Source organism: Corythoichthys intestinalis, chromosome 1, assembly GCF_030265065.1.
Source record: "Corythoichthys intestinalis isolate RoL2023-P3 chromosome 1, ASM3026506v1, whole genome shotgun sequence".
Taxonomy (NCBI): domain Eukaryota; kingdom Metazoa; phylum Chordata; class Actinopteri; order Syngnathiformes; family Syngnathidae; genus Corythoichthys; species Corythoichthys intestinalis.
This window is the reverse complement of record NC_080395.1, coordinates 74,144,659-74,163,178: the sequence shown is the minus strand read 5'-3', so window position 1 is coordinate 74,163,178 and position 18,520 is coordinate 74,144,659. Positions and strand designations below refer to the sequence as shown.

Genomic DNA, 18,520 nt, shown 5'->3' with positions numbered 1-18,520 from the left:
TGACTTTTCTCGCGTTATTCAACCAACGCAATGTCTTGTTGCAGAAAGGGTGACCAAATCCGAACGGATAAAAAAAAAACGTAATGCACGAAAAACGTGCAGATTTTGAACGTACTGTAACGTACGGCGTACACATTTAAAAATGAGTGCTCACTTGCACAAATTATGACGAGACCGTACAATTTGACAGGCATGAATTATAGTGGACCGTCACAGTTACAGTAGTTAGTAGCACTCTGTAGCACGGGATGTGCAACTTCCAACTATCAGTGGTCAGGGCGAAACTATGTGCGTTAGCGAAATCATCTTCGATGGCTTTGCGTGCCATTTCATAAATGTAGGGGATTACGTTATTGGAGAAATATGTCCGCAAGGGAACAATGTAACGCGGGTCAAGCGTTGCAAATAAATTAACGAAGCCCGCCGTGTGTTTTCACTGATGTCATCTTCGGGGTTGTCCTACCCTGAGAAAGTGATATCTGTGGGTGATGCCGGCTGAGGTGCCGGAGTCATGTTATAAAAGTGTTGCCATTGGCATGGGGAACAAGCGCTGAGCAATGCTTGCAATTTTTTTTTCTTCAATATTTTCTCTCCCTCCGCATTGTAGTCCACGGGGAAACCAAAATGTTGCCACACCGCAGATTTGAAAGAAGCCGGTGCTTCCTCAAAATTCGGTCTCTCCACTCCCTCCCTCCCACTCTCGCCATAGCTATTTGTTTTCTTTCTTGTTTCACTTTCACTTCACTCGTAAGCGAGAGAGGGCGTTATTCGGCTTCCATTACACAGGTGCTTGACAGCAATCCGACATGTACTTGCGGGGCGGGAATTTCTCCACAGCGGTGCTTCACGTCACACACAGGCACACAGAGCTCGATCAATTCATTCCAAAAGCGTTCGGAATACATTCATTGCAAAACCGAAAAGGCGCGGTTCATAAAGGCGTATTGAACCGTACAGGGCGAACCGTACGGTTCGGCTTTGAACCGCAAACCGTTGCACCGCTATTGTCCACCGAGAATGCCACTCAGCCGACGACCGGCGGCTTGTTACACACACCCCTCGGTCCTCTTCGCGTGCCCGCCGGGAGAGTGCTATAGACCCTACTCACGAGACGTCACAGCCATGCCCCCGCGCCATGTTGTCCGTATACTCGTCATGTTAATGCATTAGCGCTTCGTAAATTCCTCATATTATGGCGTGTTTTTCTGCTCGTTAACATTAATAATCAAAATGGTGAAGTCGTGTGTGGCGGTCGGTTGCAAAAACAGAGAGGATAGACGGAGAGACTTGAAGTTTTACCGTATTCCGAGAGACCTGGAGAGGAGACCGAGATTGACTGCTGCAATTCGACGAGAAAACTGGGCTCCAAACGACTACCACAGATTATGTAGTAGTCATTTTATATCTGGTAAGATGCATTTAATATATATTTAGAGGGTTTTGGGCTGACAACCACAATTAAGATCATTGCTAGGCTAATCGCCGACAACATACACTCAGACGTTGTGAATGAACTACCTGAAAATATATAATTATAAGGGGATAATGAGACAGTTGTCATACAATTAATTTACAATTTCACTATTGAGGTCAAAAGCCAAAAAATAAATTCAACTAGGGACAATCTGGAGTAGTGCTATCGCACTTCATATTTATTACATATTATTTATGTATGTAGTGAGAGTGCTATCGCTAAACCATATAAACATTAAAAGCCCTAGCTCCATTGACAAATGACATAAAATACATTAGACTTGACAGTGAATGTTAGCAAGAACAAAAGATTTTAAATTGAAAATTTCGTAACTCACCTTCCCGAGCACACGAGAGATTTCTGCCGAATTTTTGTGGACGAGGACCTGTTTCACCCAACCAGCAACGAAGTATTTATAAGCCTCCAAGCTCTTAAAGTTTTTCAAACTTTCGTGAGAATAGGCTGATTTTGTGTGGACAAGATAGTTGTAAATATCAGGGTAGCTAGCAGATGTCAGGCAAAGACGGCGAGGACAGCGGGTCGAAAAACATCGATTTAGGCATCAAATATGGATCTGGCGAATGGATAAACTGAAGCTTTTCCACATAACGCCTTTTATGCAACGCATCCAATGAGTTTACAGCGTCAGATAACACCGGGGCTTCCATGAATTGCTCTATAACTTGCACGACTAATTGAAAACAATGAGAATAAGTCTAAAAAATACGGACAATATGGCGGCCGGATACAGCGACACGTCATTTTGTGACGTAGGTGAGGAGGGTCTATACTCGGCTTATGCTCGTGTGGTTCTCCATATCGTCCAGACTTCCAGCCCCCTCTGCCCTTTTCGTGTGCATGGCAATAGACCGCTATCCTCGGGTTGGGCTTGGGCAGCTACGCGCTCCTCCGACGTGGGCTGGTTTGTCCGGCGGTCATTTTCCAGCTGGTTCCCCGGCAAACGAGCTCCTGCCAGCAGCAAGGGAACGACGAGCTGTAACTTGCTTGCCGCCGGGGGGGTTGCTGATCGGTGAAGACAGTCCACAACCCCGCCACCGTGTGACATGATCCGGGGTACTTTTGTGTGATTTTTCGCTTCGAAAAGTGAGAATAAGACTTTGAAATGCCGCTCAGCTCGGGTTAGCATGTCGGATAGCTGTCACACCTCCTTGTTTGTTTATGCTCTCCAAAGCTGGGTCGGATAATGACAAAAGCCGGACTAACTCCGGTGGCATAAAATATTTTTCAAGAAGTCGACCGTTTTGACCATTATGGAGTAATTTTGCCATGTTGTACTGAATAAAACCATTTTGAATATTTCATATACCATTTAGCACAACATCGTTACTTGTCATAACCATACCATTTATTTAGCAATTGGGGGTAAAATACTTCGATAAAAAGAATATCCTATAAAATATTGGAGTACAGAGATTGAAACAAGGACATTTTGCTGCTCCCTTGGTCACATTTTCGCCGTTCTGAATAATTCCCCCACAATGGGCTGAATTCTAAATCAGATGAAATCGCGACCCTGCCAATGTCATCCTCCAGCTGGGGACGCTAGAGAGCTATAATGACAGGCCGGGCTAAACGGCAGATTTAAAGACTAATTTCTCATCATCTGCGCTTTGACAAATTGTTTTATATAGTTGAATTGTCTCAAAATATGATTCTAATTCACATAACAATGCTATTTAAGATTTTTTTTTTTTAATGCTGTCACAGGCACTTTAAAGTCAGTATTATAATTATGTAAGTTGTGTTATGTAATGTTATTGGATTAATGTTTGCACGTAAAAAATAAATAAAAATAAAAAAGTTATGTTGAAAGGAAAAAAAAAAAAAGCCCAAGAGCACCGCCCCCCCAGCACACACACGCAAAATGCTCAGGACCTTAAGGGATTAAATTATACAGTTTTAAATTTAGCATGACAGATGTTAATTTTGTTCTCGTATTTTTTGTATTAAAATACATTTCTGATCGTTATTGTTTTACATGTGCTTATATCACTCAAATATGTACCTATTTAGTTCAGCAATCATTATCATATTATCTATATATATATATTTTTTTTTAATCACTTTTCTCACACAAAACCATTGACCCTTTTTTTCAGGGAATTGGCAACCCTACACATTTCACTCAGATGAACAGATTTAAATTTAATTGTATAAATGTTCCATATTTAACGGATTCGATTTTGAGGGAGCAGATGATGGCTTTGCAGTAAAAAAAAAAAAAAGTCCAACAAACTTCTGAAGTGCGCTGGTTTAACTCCACTGAATTTACTCGGAGAAGTGCTGGGCTACGTAATGTATGTGTATGTGCATAGTCGTATGTTTTTCTTATTAGCCACAACTATTTACGGACATTATTTTGTTATGTGGATTAGAAGTCCCTTCTGGGTATACTGTTTGCAGTCAGATCAACAGACTGACAGACACAAATAAAAACAGCCTGTGGAGGCCACAGAGAATGTTTTTTTAATCTCTTTTCCACAGAAGAAAATATATAGCACAGTGATGCCCTCTAGTGAGCACATGGGGCGGATGATATTTTCAATCTCCCTCAAGCCTTTCACTACACTTGTTACTGTAACTACTTATAGCCCAAGTAGCACATGCACTAGTATCTAATGTTTTTAATCATTAAAGGGCCTCTCTAACTACCTAAACATTGACACTTTCCCCCGATTGTTCTCGACTTAGAAGTGTTTTCAGTGGGCAAAAAGTCAAATACCAAAAATAACATCATGCAGACGAGACAGCGCAGCCCATCCCTCCTCCCGTAGCCCAGCAACGAGGCCACCGTCATCCCCCCAGGACCCAGTGTGGTTCCCCGGGCCATCCGCACCCCTATCAACCGGCCTTCAGGGATAGGATAAGGGAACGCGCCAAACCTATAAACCTCAGATTGACCTATAAAAGAATAATATCTCAAAAACGATAGCAGCACACACGAAAATTTTTACCATACAAACGTAGCCTAAACGAATGGCACCATTATGTATATGAACTTTATTCCGGAATCTCACAGTGGGTCCATAGCACACACACACCAACAGAGAGGAAAAGAATACCGTACATACGGAGACATAATAATAAAGTGACTCGCAAGGAAAAAAGAAAACAAAACAGAACAACAAGGAAGCACTGGCTATCAGTGCACAATAAACAGGCTTTTGTGCCAATGGCGCCACAGGCTCGAACTAAATCTAAAGCTCATTGTAGGGTCTGTTAAATTTATCATAATATTATTTCCAACCTCATTTAGCCGACACATGAAGCTGTACATCAATTTTCTTAAAAGCGCCTTAAAGGTGGGTAATCCAGAGCTAACAAATAATTGACTGGCGCTGTACCATCTAGGCACACACAGTAACAGCTTCAGGGCATCATTGTAGGCTACATTTAGCCTCTGCATGGATTTAGCTGAGTAAATTGACCACAGGTGAGCAGTGTAAAACGGGGTGCAGTATGCCTTAAACGGCGAGGTCTTAACGTGGGGGGAGCACATAAAAAATCTTGTTTTAAGCATATTTGCCTGTGACAATGAATATCCCTGTCATCCAACAAGTCTTCAGATATGAAGTGGCAGAGGTATTTAGCTTCATTGCAAATATTCATAGCTATTTTGCAAAGAAAGAACTGAGGGAATATAGCCGCCCTATCTTCTTTAGAACGGACAATCATGATATTACTTTTCTCTGCATTATATTTGATGTCAAAATGATCGCCAAATTCGGAACATATCGAGAGTAACTCCTGCAAGTTAGCACTGCATGGGGAGAGCACCACCACATCATCTGTGTACATAAGATGGTTAATGACAGTGCCTCCTACAGTGGGGAGAAAAAGTATTTGATACACTGCCAATGGGTTTTCCCATTGACTGTGTATCAAATACTTGTTCTCCTCACTGTACAACACCTCCTGTATTACACTTATTGAGTCGTCCGGATAAGTCGTCCATGAAAACATTGAACAAATATGGAGAGAGAATTCCTCCCTGTCTCACACCATTACCTACTTTAAAGCAAGCAGAGACCGAGCCACCCCATTTTATGCGAACAAATTGATTTGCATACCAGAAGGCCAGAATACGGATTATGTATTTGGGCACCCCTCTTTGTGCCAACATAAGAAAAAGTTTGCTGTGATTGATCCGGTCAAAGGCTTTCGATGAGTCAATGAAGCATAAAAACATTGTTGAGTTTAGGCTTTGATATTTAAGTAATAGCTCCTTCAGAGCAAATACACACATATCGGTTCCATTTTTCCTTTTAAACCCAAACTGATTGTCGCTTGTTGAAATAAATGAAACAATTTTACCCAGTATGATTGACTCTAGAACTTTAGAGAGCACACTGGCCAGGCCAATAGGTCTGTAATTATCTTTACTATTGATTTTACCAGCCTTGTCTTTAAAGATAGGCACTAGTTGTACTGCCATCATAGAGTCAGGTAAGATGCCATGCTTAAAGAAACCGTAAAAACACAAGGCAAGAGGAGGGATTATTTTCTGACTGGTATGTTTTAAATGCTCAGCTGTAATACAATCGGCACCACCAGCCTTATTGTTTTCTAGATCAATAATAGCTTTGTGGATTTCATCTGGAGTTGTCACTAAAATCTCACTAAGGTCAACATTATCCGGTGTGTATACATCCCTCTTAATACAGTTAAACAGCTCATAGTAGTGCTGTCTCCATAATTCCGCAATGTTATTCGAGCCTCATACTCCGTTGATGGTAAAAGGCGAGGGAGCTTTACAATTACTCAATATTTTCACCTCTTTCCAAAAGTCACAGTATCTATGATTACTAAGTTCGCCAGCAAGGGAGTCTGCCCTCATACTGGCCTCATTCCTACTAATAAAACACACAGCAAGCTTAAACCTTGCATTTGTGCGCTTTTAATTCTCAAAAAGAGGTCCACATCTAACTCTGCCTGATGCCGCCCATTCTTTAAAGGCTTGCCTAGCCGCTGAGTGAAGTTCAGCCACATAAGAATTCCATCCAGGCTTGACATGATGAATTTGCTCAGTATTGTTATTATGTAAAGTTTTACCAGAGTCATATAAACATTTAACGATGAAATCATACAAGCTGCACAAATCTTTGCGATGCTGTTTGTTTTTGCAATTTACATCGCAACATAGTAGAGTTTGCTTTGGTAATATCACTGAATCTAACAACATATCCGTTTTTAAGGTGTACTTGCTGATTATCTCATTTGTTAGGGCTGACCAGTTAAGTTTACTAAAACTGGCTCTGTTTTCGTCTGCGCTTATCATTGGTATTTTCTCCACTTTGACACGCATTAACAACAGAATATGGTCAGATGTAGGTAGATTGTAGCAAATTTTCATATTCATCAGTGAAGCATGGGCATCTGCCGTGGATACGCAGTGATCAAGCCAAGATACAGTATGCCACACATCACTAATGTACGTGTAGCTGTTTGCAGGCAATAACAGTTTATGTGTCTATTTCGCATTAAAAGGTGGCATGACATCATCACTCGAAATTAAAATCTCTTTCAAAAATGATAGCAGCACAAACAAAAACAAAAAATCATCACAAACGAAGCATAAACGATTGAAACCATTTTTAGCCGTTTTTAATGAAAACGGAGAGCTGGTTGACCTCAGATTGACCTATAAAAGAATTGTAAATATCTTGAAGAATGATGGCAGCACAAACAAACCTTTTCACAGCACAAACAAGCACAAACGTAATACAAACGATTGACAAAATTTGTATATAAATATGCGTCTGATGGGGGGCCAAATTCACAGAGGTTCTAGAGCAGGGGTCGGGCACTTCATCTTATTCACAAAATATATTCATTTATAAAATAAGTAAAGTCAAGGTTGCCAGGCGCAAAGACAAAGTTGTGTACAACGTGGCCACGGTGACTTTATATAGTTGGTGATTTTTTGACTTGTGTGAGTGTTTTGTAAACAAACATACAAATCTGTAATATGAAGTGTGTTTTCAAAGTAGAGATTTTATTATTCGTTTCGTTGTTATTGATAAAAATATACCGCCAATCCGTTTTCCAGTTTGAATGGATTGGACATCTTTTGCAATCAATGGCAGGGAATGAGTTAACATATTTTGAAATTGGTCAGAGAAACAGACAAATGAATTTAAAAAAATAATTGGAGAATTTCTTTTACCTGTCATGGAGTTTTCTGAGGTACTGAGCTGTTCCCTAAGCTTGTCAACGTCGTCAGGGTGGACATGTTCATACAGAGTACTGCCAAACCACTCAGACTGCGGTTGGTTCAACACTGGTGTCACAGAATCAGAGACATAGATCACACGTCCCGTCTCTGCTGCCACAACAAATAGAAACCCATCTGCAGCCTCCAAGATGAGATGCTTCAGTTCCTATAGTGAAAAAATGCAATTATAGTTAAAATTACAGTTACAATTAAATACATTTTCTTGAAAAAATGACTTTTTAAGCTTAGAGCTTTTGATTATCTCTCAATTGGAGCACTGAAAAAAAAAAGACCTTAGAATCACAATTTCTATCCAGAAAAGAATCAATGATTCAGCCCAGATATACAAGTATTTACCACACATGTACTTTACATATACAGTGGGGAGAACAAGTATTTGATACACAGTCAATGGGAAAACCCATTGGCAGTGTATCAAATACTTGTTCTCCCCACTGTATGTACATATAATGTACAGTGGGGCAAATAAGTATTTAGTCAACCACTAATTGTGCAAGTTCTCCCACTTGAAAATATTAGAGAGGCCTGTAATTGTCAACATGGGTTAAGCTCAACCATGAGACACAGAATGTGGGGAAAAAAAACAACAGAAAATCACATTGTTTGATTTTTAAAGACTTTATTTGCAAATCATGGTGGAAAATAAGTATTTGGTCAATACCAAAAGTTCATCTCAATACTTTGTTATGTACCACAATGCCACTCCTTTGTTGCCCTGGCAGTGTGTGTGGGATCATTGTCATGCTGAAAGACCCAGCCACGTCTCATCTTCAATGCCTTTGCTGATGGAAGGAGATCTCTCGATACATGGCCCCATTCATTCTTTCCTTTACAAAGATCAGTCGTCCTGGTCCCTTTGCAGAAAAACAGCCCCAAAGCATGATGTTTCCACCCCCATACTTCACAGTGGGTATGGTGTTCTTCGGATGCAATTCAGTATTCTTTCTCCTCCAAACACGAGATTTTGGTTTTATCTGACCATAACACATTCTCCCAGTCCTCTTCTGGATCATCGAAATGCTCTCTAGCAAACCACAGATGGGCCTGGACGTGTACTTTCTTCAGCAGGGGGACACGTCTGGCAGTGTAGGATTGGAGTCCCTGGCGGTGCATTGTGTTACTGATAGTAGCCTTTGTTACTGTGGTCCCAGCTCTCTGTAGGTCATTCACTAGGTCCCCCCGTGTGGTTCTAGGATTTTTGGTCACCGTTCTTGCTATCATTTTGACGCCACGGGGTGAGATCTTGCATGGAGCCCCAGATCGAGGGAGATTATCAGTGGTCTTGTATGTCTTCCATTTCCTAATAATTGCTCCCACAGTTGATTTCTTTACACCAAGCGTTTTACCTATTGCAGATTCAGTCTTCCCCGCCTGGTGCAGGTCTACAATTTTGTCTCTGGTGTCCTTCGCCAGTTCTTTGGTCTTGGCTATAGTGGAGTTTGGAGAGTGACTGACTGAGGTTGTGGACAGGTGTCTTTTATACCGATAATGAGTTAAAACAGGTGCCATTAATACAGGTAACGAGTGTAGCCTCGTTAGAAGTTAGACCTCTTTGACAGCCAGAAATCTTGCTTGTTTGTAGGTGACCAAATACTTATTTTCTTCTCTAATTTGGAAATAAATTCTTTAAAAATCAAACAATAAGATTTTCAGTTTTTTTTTTCCACATTCTGTCTCTTATGGTTGAGGTTTACCCATGTTGACAATTACAGGCCTCGCTAATCTTTTCAAGCAGGAGAACTTGCACAATTGTTGGTTGACTAAATACATATTTGCCCCACTGTATATTAGGCCAGTGTTTTTCAACCAGTGTGTCGAGAAAGATTGTCAGGTGTGCCGCGAGAAGTAATCCAATATCGCATTTTTTTTTTTTTTTTTTAACGTCGTCAGGCAGAGTTGCAGTACGACAGAAGGAGTAGGTAGAAGGTTGCAGTCGTGTGCAAATGAGCAAAGTATTGCTCATGTCGCGTTCAAGAACTGCTCGGATTTCTAGCCAGCAGCCACCTTGCTGTCCAGGACAATGTGAACCCCAGCATAACTACTGTACATCATTTGATTGGACTCGTCAAGTGTCGATATACACAAAAGTGTCCTTTCCATTTCATCCGTATGTGAGACCGTCAATCCTCCCGGTGTTTTATTACAACACATTGTTGAGAACAGCAAGGTGTTTGATGGCTAGAAATCCGAGCAGTTCTAGAACGTGACATGAGCAATTGCATTTGCCCTAGTTTCAAAACAAGTCGATTGACGATTTTGTTTAGACTCTGTGAAAACACGGACAAACTTTTTTTAAGAAAAAGTACAAAGGTAAATGAGAAAGCCCTCAAAGCCAGTTCCCTTGTTGCTAAACTTGTTGCTTAATCCAAAAAGTCCCACGCTGCAGTAGAGACAATACTACCTGCCTGCAAAGCCATTGTTAGCGCAACGCTTTGCATTGCTTAAGTCTCCCTGTCTGATAATTCTAAGCTTTTAAAGCCTTACTGCTGTAAAATATAAAAACAGAGAAAGACTGAGAGCTGTTGATGAAGATTCCTACCAGGATATCGTCTTTGTGTTCATCTATACCGGCTCAAGTTTCACATTAAGTATAAATACTGAGTAATTATTTTATAATTAAATATACTGAACCGAAAATAATTTAAAAGCTATCCTTGTTTTACTAGACCTCACAGCATCATTCACTACAGTCAACCATACAGTCCTTGTATCTCGTTAGGAACACTTCATAGTAAGAGTGTAACGGTACATGTATTTGTATTGAACCGTTTCGGTACGTGGTAGTCTGTTCGGAACGGACGCGTACCGAACAAGTTTTTAACGGAATGTAACCCTTACTTTTCGAGGCTGTCGATCGGGTTACAGTTTCTTTGTGTAGATTATTTTTACTTCGTCTTCTCTACTTTTATGAGGACCAACAAGGTAGGACAGTATAAGAAACATCAACGGCGCGACAACATGGCCGCCGCGACAACACAGTGAAACACGGGCATTAAAGTCAATCAGCCAATGCACACCAGTCGCAGTGCGGCCGCGTGTTAGACGCGTCCCAGAAGAGGCTCAACGCGACAAACAAGAAAAGAACGGCAGAGCTTATAATTTGACGCGAGACGCGGCCCTCCTGAAGGCTCAAACACACTAGAAACGTCAACGTCGCGTCAACAATCCCGCCGCGATAACGCACCAGTGACGCTCGGCGTCAATTTCCATAGGACGCGTTTCACGAGCAGCGCGTCTGTGGAGCGGCTCGATCGGTTCACGCGAGGATTGCAAGATCGCGCGAGAATAGCGGGTATTTAAACGTAATAAAACAACAACACGTTGCCTTTCAGACCCCGCGTAGTGGCCAGCTTTCTTTTTGAAAGAAAGAAGAAAAAAGAAGTCATGTGCTAAAACAAAAAGCAATGCCAGTGACAAAGATTTTAACATGTATTTTACAAATTAAATGCCTCAATCAATTTCTTTCTTATGAATATTTTTCTAAGCTTTATTGAGGTATATTCTCAAGTTAAAGCACCACGTAGAAATTAATAAATTCAATTGTGTAGCAGGATTTGTGTATTATTTGTGTTTTAGCTCATTTCAATTTATTTTATTTATATAGTAAGTTACGATTGCATATTATTTTGAAAATCGACCGGATCCACCGTATTTTTACACGAGGGACTTCCGGCCTGCCCGATCCTACCTAGTAGTATTGACGCAGGGGGGCCGCGTCTCGCGTCAAAAAACAAACTCTGCTGTTCTTTTCGCGTGCGTCGCGTTTAGCGCTTCTGGGACGCGTCCAACATGCGGCCGCACAGCGATTGGTGTGCATTAGCTGATTGACTTGAACGGCCGCGTTTCACTGCGTTATTGCGGTGGGATCGTTGACGCGACGTTCACGTTTCTGGTGTGTTACCGCCTTGAGTCAATGTTACTAGCTAGCATCGGGCAGACCGGAAGTCACTCGTGTTAAAACACGATGGATCTGGTCGATTTTCAAACTAATATGCAATTGTAACCAACTTTTTGAGTCCATCAGATTTCTTGAGTGGTAGATCGGGGCACGGTTGACTTGTCTTTGTTGATTTACTGCTGTCTTCTCTGCTATAATAACCAACACGGCCCCGTGTTCAATATAAAACCCTCCTACCACAACAAAATAAGTAGGAACTAATATTCACATAGAAACTAAAGTTATACAACATAAAATATACAATATCAATGAATACTACATCACATTTGTAAAATAAACTAAATAATAGCCCATTTAAATGAAATAAATTGAAATGAGCTAAAACACCTGTAATTAAATAATAAGATCCTGCTTACACAATTAAATTTACTAATTTCTGTGTGGCGTTTAACTTGAGAAAATCCACCAATAAAGCTTTTGAAAACCGTTCATAAGAAAAAAAAAATGTGGCATTTAATTTGTAAAATACATGTTAAAATCTTTTGTCATTGGGATTGCTTTTGTCTTTAGCAAAGGACTTCTTTTTTCTTCTTTCAGAAACATAGCTGACCAATACGCGGGGTCTGAAAGGCAAATTGTTGTTGGATTATTATCTTTGAATACTCGCTACTTTTTGAGCAGATGTCTAGCTTTGTATAGGCTAATGTTCCTAATGTTGAAAGCACAAAAGTGTGTAATAAACAACTAGCACATTTATATTTTGCATTTTGTTTTCTTACTGTACCGCAAATGAACCGAACTGTGACCTCAAAACCGATGTACGTACCGAACCAAGATTTTTGTGTACCGTTACACCCCTACTTCATAGGTATTCGTGGTAACGCTCTACAATGGTTTAAATCGTACCTGCAACATAGGACCTTCTCGATAATGATTGGGGAATTTTCCTCCTCACAAACTTCTCCATCTTGCGGGGTGCCACAAGGCTATTTTAGGGCATGTTCTTTTTGCACTTATCTCCTACCTTTAGGATCAATTATAAAAAAACATAATATCTCTTTTCATTTTTATGCTGATGACCTGCAGCTTCATCTGCCCTTGAGAGTCGAGACCCTACAAACAAACTGCTTTCGCTAAATTGATGGAGTGCACGTTCGACGTGAAGCAGTGGCCTGCACAAAACTTCTTACATCTTAACGAAAGAGAAACTGAATTTATTACTTTTGACACACCTTCTATGATGAGTGCCCTTGTGCCCAACTCTGGCGCTTTGTCTCCCATTTTTAAGACACACGTTAAAAATCTCGGAGTAATATTCGATAGCAGGCTCAGCTTTGAAAAACAAATTAGTTCTGTTGAAAGAGCAAGTTTTTTCCAGCTCCGTCTCTTGGCCAAAGTGAAGCCTTTTATTAGTCGCCACGACCTTGAAAAAGCAATTCACACTTTTATAAGCTCAAGGCTGGACTACTACAATGCACTTATGTTAGTCTCCCCAAGTCCTCAATTTCTCGTCTGCAACTTGTTCAGAATGCTGCTGCTCGATTTTTAACAGGTACACTTAGACGTGAGCATATTACCCCCGTGCTATCATCGCTCCGCTGGCTTCCAGTCCATTTTAGAAATTCATTTTAAACTTTTACTGTTTGTTTTTAATTCTATTAATGGCCAGGTCCCTTCTTACATTGATCGGAAATTTTAACCTTCCGTAACTCTGGCAGGACTCTTCGTTTTACCGGCCAGCTTCTTTTACATGTTCCGAGGTCGAAACTTAAACAGTGGGGATCTTTTGCGGTTGCTGCGCCAAGGTTGTGGAATAGCCTTCCACGTGAAATCTGCACCACTACGAATCTAGGTCTTTTTAAGTCTCGGTTAAAAACACACCTTTTTAGACTCTCCTTTTCCCCAGATTAGGGTAGCCTGGTTTTATTGCTGAAGGGTTTTTAGTGTTTTCGGATTTTATCTGTTTTATTGTTTTATTTGTTGTCTGACTTTTATCATGATGCGCTGTTTTTGTTTTTCTTTTTTTCCCTTAATGTCATTGTATAATACTTTCCTGCCTTTTATTTATGTTTTTGTTGTGAAGCACTTTGAGGGCCTTTCGGGCTTTGTAAAGGGCTATATAAATAAATTTGATTGATTGATTGAGGAACATTTTTGGTTTGTGCTGTGCTGCAGGATTTTTTCCAATGTAAAAACATGCCGTGATACAGAAAAGGTTGAAAACACCGCATTAAGGATTTGAGTAAATATCAAAAAAGTGATATATCATGATACTTTGTAGCTAGACATCAATTTCATTTTGAGTGGATTGGATGTCTAGCGCCATCAATGGCACTGAAACCAGAGCAATCACAGCCAGTCTTTTGTGGGCATTTACGAGTCACCTCCAGTTCATTTTAGGGCATTTACAGGTTACTTCCTATTCATTTTGAGTCCCAGTGACCTGTAAATGCCCTTGGAGAAAAAAAGAATTGAGCGAAAATCAACAGGAAATGACATGAAATAGACATTCAATCCGTTTAAAGTGGGAGGGATGGCAGCAAATGATTTGTTGCCAAACTCACACAGGCTCACTATTTCAGAGCAAATTTACTCCCTAAAAGTGTACCTGTTCAGTGAGAAATGAGGGCTTGTAGGCTCCGTCAGTAGATGTGTTGCCAGTGCCCCGCATTGACTTCATATGAGAGACTGCCATGCGCAGAATGGTCAATTTGTCCGGTTTACGTGCCAGAGCACTGCAGGTAGGGACCATGTCTGACAGTTCGGTGATATACTGTGTCATTTTGTTGCGTCTACGTCGTTCAATTTCACTGTGGTTCTCTCTAAAATAGAGAACAAAATGGAAAACCTGAAGTGTGGTTTATCAAACTACAACTTCACAGAAGAAAGCATGCATTTAATGAAACATTCCCTCTGTTGAATATACTGTACGTTAAATGCTTGCTGCATAATGACTCGTGACAGGAAAATATTTTCAGGCATTTTGACTATTTCAACTCGACAAGAGGTTGGAAAATGTACAGTATGTGGATTTTCCTTTGAGGGGTAATAATAATAACTATGGCTGTTTTCTGGTGATGTACCAATAAATTCTGAGGAAACACATCATGCTATTTCTTGCTCCTAGAATTGAAAACAGGCAATTTCCAGGAGCAAAATTTGTATTCATGAACCCATCCATCCATTTTCTGTACCGCTTAACCTTAATAGGGTTGTGGGTCAACTGGAGCCTATCCCAACTCATTTTAGAAAAAGATGGACTGCACTCTGAATTGGTTGCCGGCCAATTGCATAATTCATATAGCCTTGTTGAGTACCGCTTCTTATTAGGCATGCTTTATTGGGCTTTTGTTTTGTTTCCGATGTCGCAGCATAAGCATGTACACTTGTCAAGATATTACTTGATATCACCAACACGTTCAAATGTTATCTTTAAATTTTGCATAATTAGTTGGAAATGTTCCATTTTTATAGTGCTTCAACGATTAGAAAAAAAGCTTCAAATCCAATTTTGCCGCTTTGATGATTAGTTTAATTAGATTGGCGTTGTAATGCTTTGTTTTGAAAGTGTTTACATATAGTTTTATTGATTTGGGTGGATACACTGCCCTTTAGTGGCAACAGTGAATATGACATAACTCATGTAACAGCTGGATTCAACTGCTCCGTGTTAAGACCAACATAAGGTTGTAAGTTTTTGTTTGAGGTAATATGATTGTTTATGCATTCGTAATTTAGTATAGAGGTTTATTTCGCAGTTTTTTTGTGGGAATATGTGTTTGAACAATTTGTTAAGTGTGACGATAAAAAGAAAACATTTTTTGCATTTTATAACATTTAAACTAGTTGACTTTTGCTATGCAAGATAGCCAATTGTTCTTTTCTTGTACTTAGATCCTCTTTCATTTTTTTTATACAGTTTGAGGCTAAGCTCAAGTATTATTTATTTTTAAATATAAGTGAAAATCTCAATATTTTCGAGGGTAGTCACATGGTGCGTCATTTGATCTCTACCATAAACAATGGGAATTGTTATCTTTGGTGACTGTTAATGTTTCCGTTTCTGTTGTTACATGTCGGCATTGAAAAACTTCCTGAGAAAGTAAGTTATTTTAAATTGTACATACTAGTGAATTATTCTACTGTATCCTCTGCAATGGACAACCCCAAGCAAAAAGTATGGAATCACCAGTCTCGGACAAGCAATCACTCAGACATTTTATCATGTAGAACCAACTCAGATAAAAAGCTTGAAAAAATAATGAATTTCTTCAAAAGTGCAACTCTTTAGCATTAAGAAACACTAAAATAAAAAACATTGTGGTGGTCAGTAAATGTTACTTTTATAGAGCAAGTGCAGGGAAATATATATTGAATCACTCCATTCTGAGGAAAAAAATATGGAATCATGAGGAACAAACAAAGAGATAACAATCACAACACATCTCTAGTATTTAGTAGCACCACCAGTGGCTTTTATGACAGCTTGCAGTCTCTGAGGCATGGACTTAATAAGTATTCTTCATCAATTTGGTGCCAACTCTCTTTGATTGCAGTTACCATATCATCCTTGCATGTCAGAGGCTTGCTGTGGACCATTTTTTTCAATTTCCACCACATTTTTTCAATTGGGTTGAGATCTGGGCTATTTGCAGGCCATGACATTGACTAGATGAGTCTTTCTCCAAGGAATGCTTTAACAGTTTTAGCTCTGTGGCATGATGCATTGTCATCTTAGAAAATGACAAACATATTTTCAACTGAAGGGATAAGAAAGCTGTCTAAAATTTCAATGTAAACTTTTGTATTTATTGAAGATTTAACCACAGCCATCTCCCCAGTGCCTTTGCCTGACATGCAGCCCCATATTATCAAGGACTGAGGGAATTTTGATGTTTTCTTCAGGCAGCCATCTTTGTAAATCTCACTGGAACAGCATCAGACCAAAGTTCCGATGCTGGAACTTTGGTCTGATGCTGTCCCAGTGAGATTTACAAAGATGACTGCCTGATGACTGCTCCTACTGGCAAGGATGATCTGGCAACTGCAATCAAAGAGAGTTGGCACCAAATGGATGAAGAATACTCATCAAGTCCATGCCTCAGAGACTGCAAGCTGTCATAAAAGCCAGATGTGGTGCTACTAAATACTAGCGATGTATTTAGAATGTTATTTGTTTCTCATGATTCCATATTTTTTTTTCCTTTGAATGGAGTGATTCCGTATATACAGTATTTCCCTGCACTTGCTCTATAAAAGTAACATTTACTGACCACCACAATGTTTGTATTCATTTCTTTTAGTGTTTCTGAATGCTAAAGAGTTGCACTTTTGAACTAATTCATTATATTTTCAAGCTTTTTATTTGAGTTTGTTCTACATGATAAAACGTCTGAGTGAGTGTATAGTCAAGGATTTAACAGTCATCCAGTTTCACACCTAAGTTTATATTTTCTGTGTTTTTTCACTGGCTCGTGTTTAATGTAAGACGATTGTTCAATCTACATGTGAAACTATAAAAGGTTTCATTTTAGGATTTAGCCTTAACATGCTATAAAACTGACTTTAAATACAGTAATATCAAAATCTGATGTAGCCCTACAGTACGTTTGAAATGCATTTTCACCGCAGTAAAATTTGGACAGGTTACATGAACCCCATCCTGATTTGTTGTTATTTCACTTCAGGTCAGGGCAGGCTTGAACTTCAATGTATCCTGAGTATCCATTCTGGCTCTGGCTGTCTAAGCATACCTGGCATATCTCTCCTTATCCCCACCAGATATCTGATCATCATCATACCTAAGAAGAACATTAAAAAAACAGAATTCAATCAATTATGATTGCATTAAAATGAAATGCACAAAAATCCTCACAAATACTGTATATTTCACATACTTTGGTGCACGAGTGAAGACAAGACAAAAATAGAAAAAACATGGATCAAGAAAAGTTTGTATGTCAAAAACAACAACAACAAAAAAACATTGCTAATAGGCTGGTGGAATGAGTCATGTATTTCTTCAAGTAAAATCGTCAAAGACTCCAGTACACCAATCAGACGTAACAATACAAACACATGACCACACGCAAGCTTGCAGTCAGAAGTCCTAAGATCACGCCGGCCTGTTCAATCATGTGGCGTCTTTAGAGCGTCGTAAAACTTACTTTACTCAAAAACGCGGCTGTCAATAGTTTTTGTTTGGCACCTAAAGAGCACGGAAAACCAGACATGAATTTCATTGTAGGTTATACGTTTACTCAACTAGAGGGCGCTCAAGCTCTTTAGACAGGTGATTTTTCTAGTCGGAATTCCTTGATTTTTGTGTATTTTTTTAGCCCAATAGGGTCATGAAATACAGTGCTGGCCAATAGTATTGGCACCACTGCAATTCTGTCAGATAATGCTCAAGCATTTGTAATTGCAAACATTTTCTGTGAGAAAGTGAAAATTATAGGTAGGTAGAGTATAATAATAACATCATATAGATGACGTGCCAAGAAAAAAATATACCGTTGAAAAAAAAAAAAACAAGAAAAAAAAAAAACGACATTGTTAGCAGTTCTTTTTCACCGAATACTTTTTTACTTGTACTCATCCAAATTTTTGGGATGACTAATTTACTAAAGTAATAATATTTTGAAGTAATGCTACTTTTACTAGTGTAAAATGTTTCGCTACGCTATGCCCCTCTGTTGTGGTCTCTAATTGCCTTAGGTCTGTAAATGTGGAAGTACAGAGCGTGTCATCACGGGGGTAACAATCCCTTACCAATACACACCACAAATTCTGTGCACAGGTCACTTCCTCCTCCCTTTCGCTTTGTCTCCAGTTATCTGCCAGTGAAATTCTTGCACAAGGCCAAAAGTCTAACAGACTCTCATAGTATATG

The 18,520-nt window shown here is 39.6% G+C and overlaps 1 protein-coding gene across 2 annotated transcripts in view; it reads right to left on the bottom strand.

Moving 5' to 3' along the window:
* Positions 1 to 18,520, bottom strand: part of arnt2 (aryl-hydrocarbon receptor nuclear translocator 2) — a 146,533-nt gene that overhangs the window by 99,395 nt on the left and 28,618 nt on the right. Inside the window, exons 4-6 of one of the 2 annotated variants that reach the window (XM_057839603.1) lie at positions 17,382 to 17,429; positions 14,237 to 14,450; positions 7,662 to 7,875 (exon numbers count right to left, since the gene is read on the bottom strand). In XM_057839603.1, the coding sequence (XP_057695586.1) occupies positions 7,662 to 7,875; positions 14,237 to 14,450; positions 17,382 to 17,429 (476 nt within the window). The remainder of the gene's footprint in view (positions 1 to 7,661; positions 7,876 to 14,236; positions 14,451 to 17,381; positions 17,430 to 18,520) is intronic. The other variant, XM_057839612.1, reaches the window with a different exon arrangement.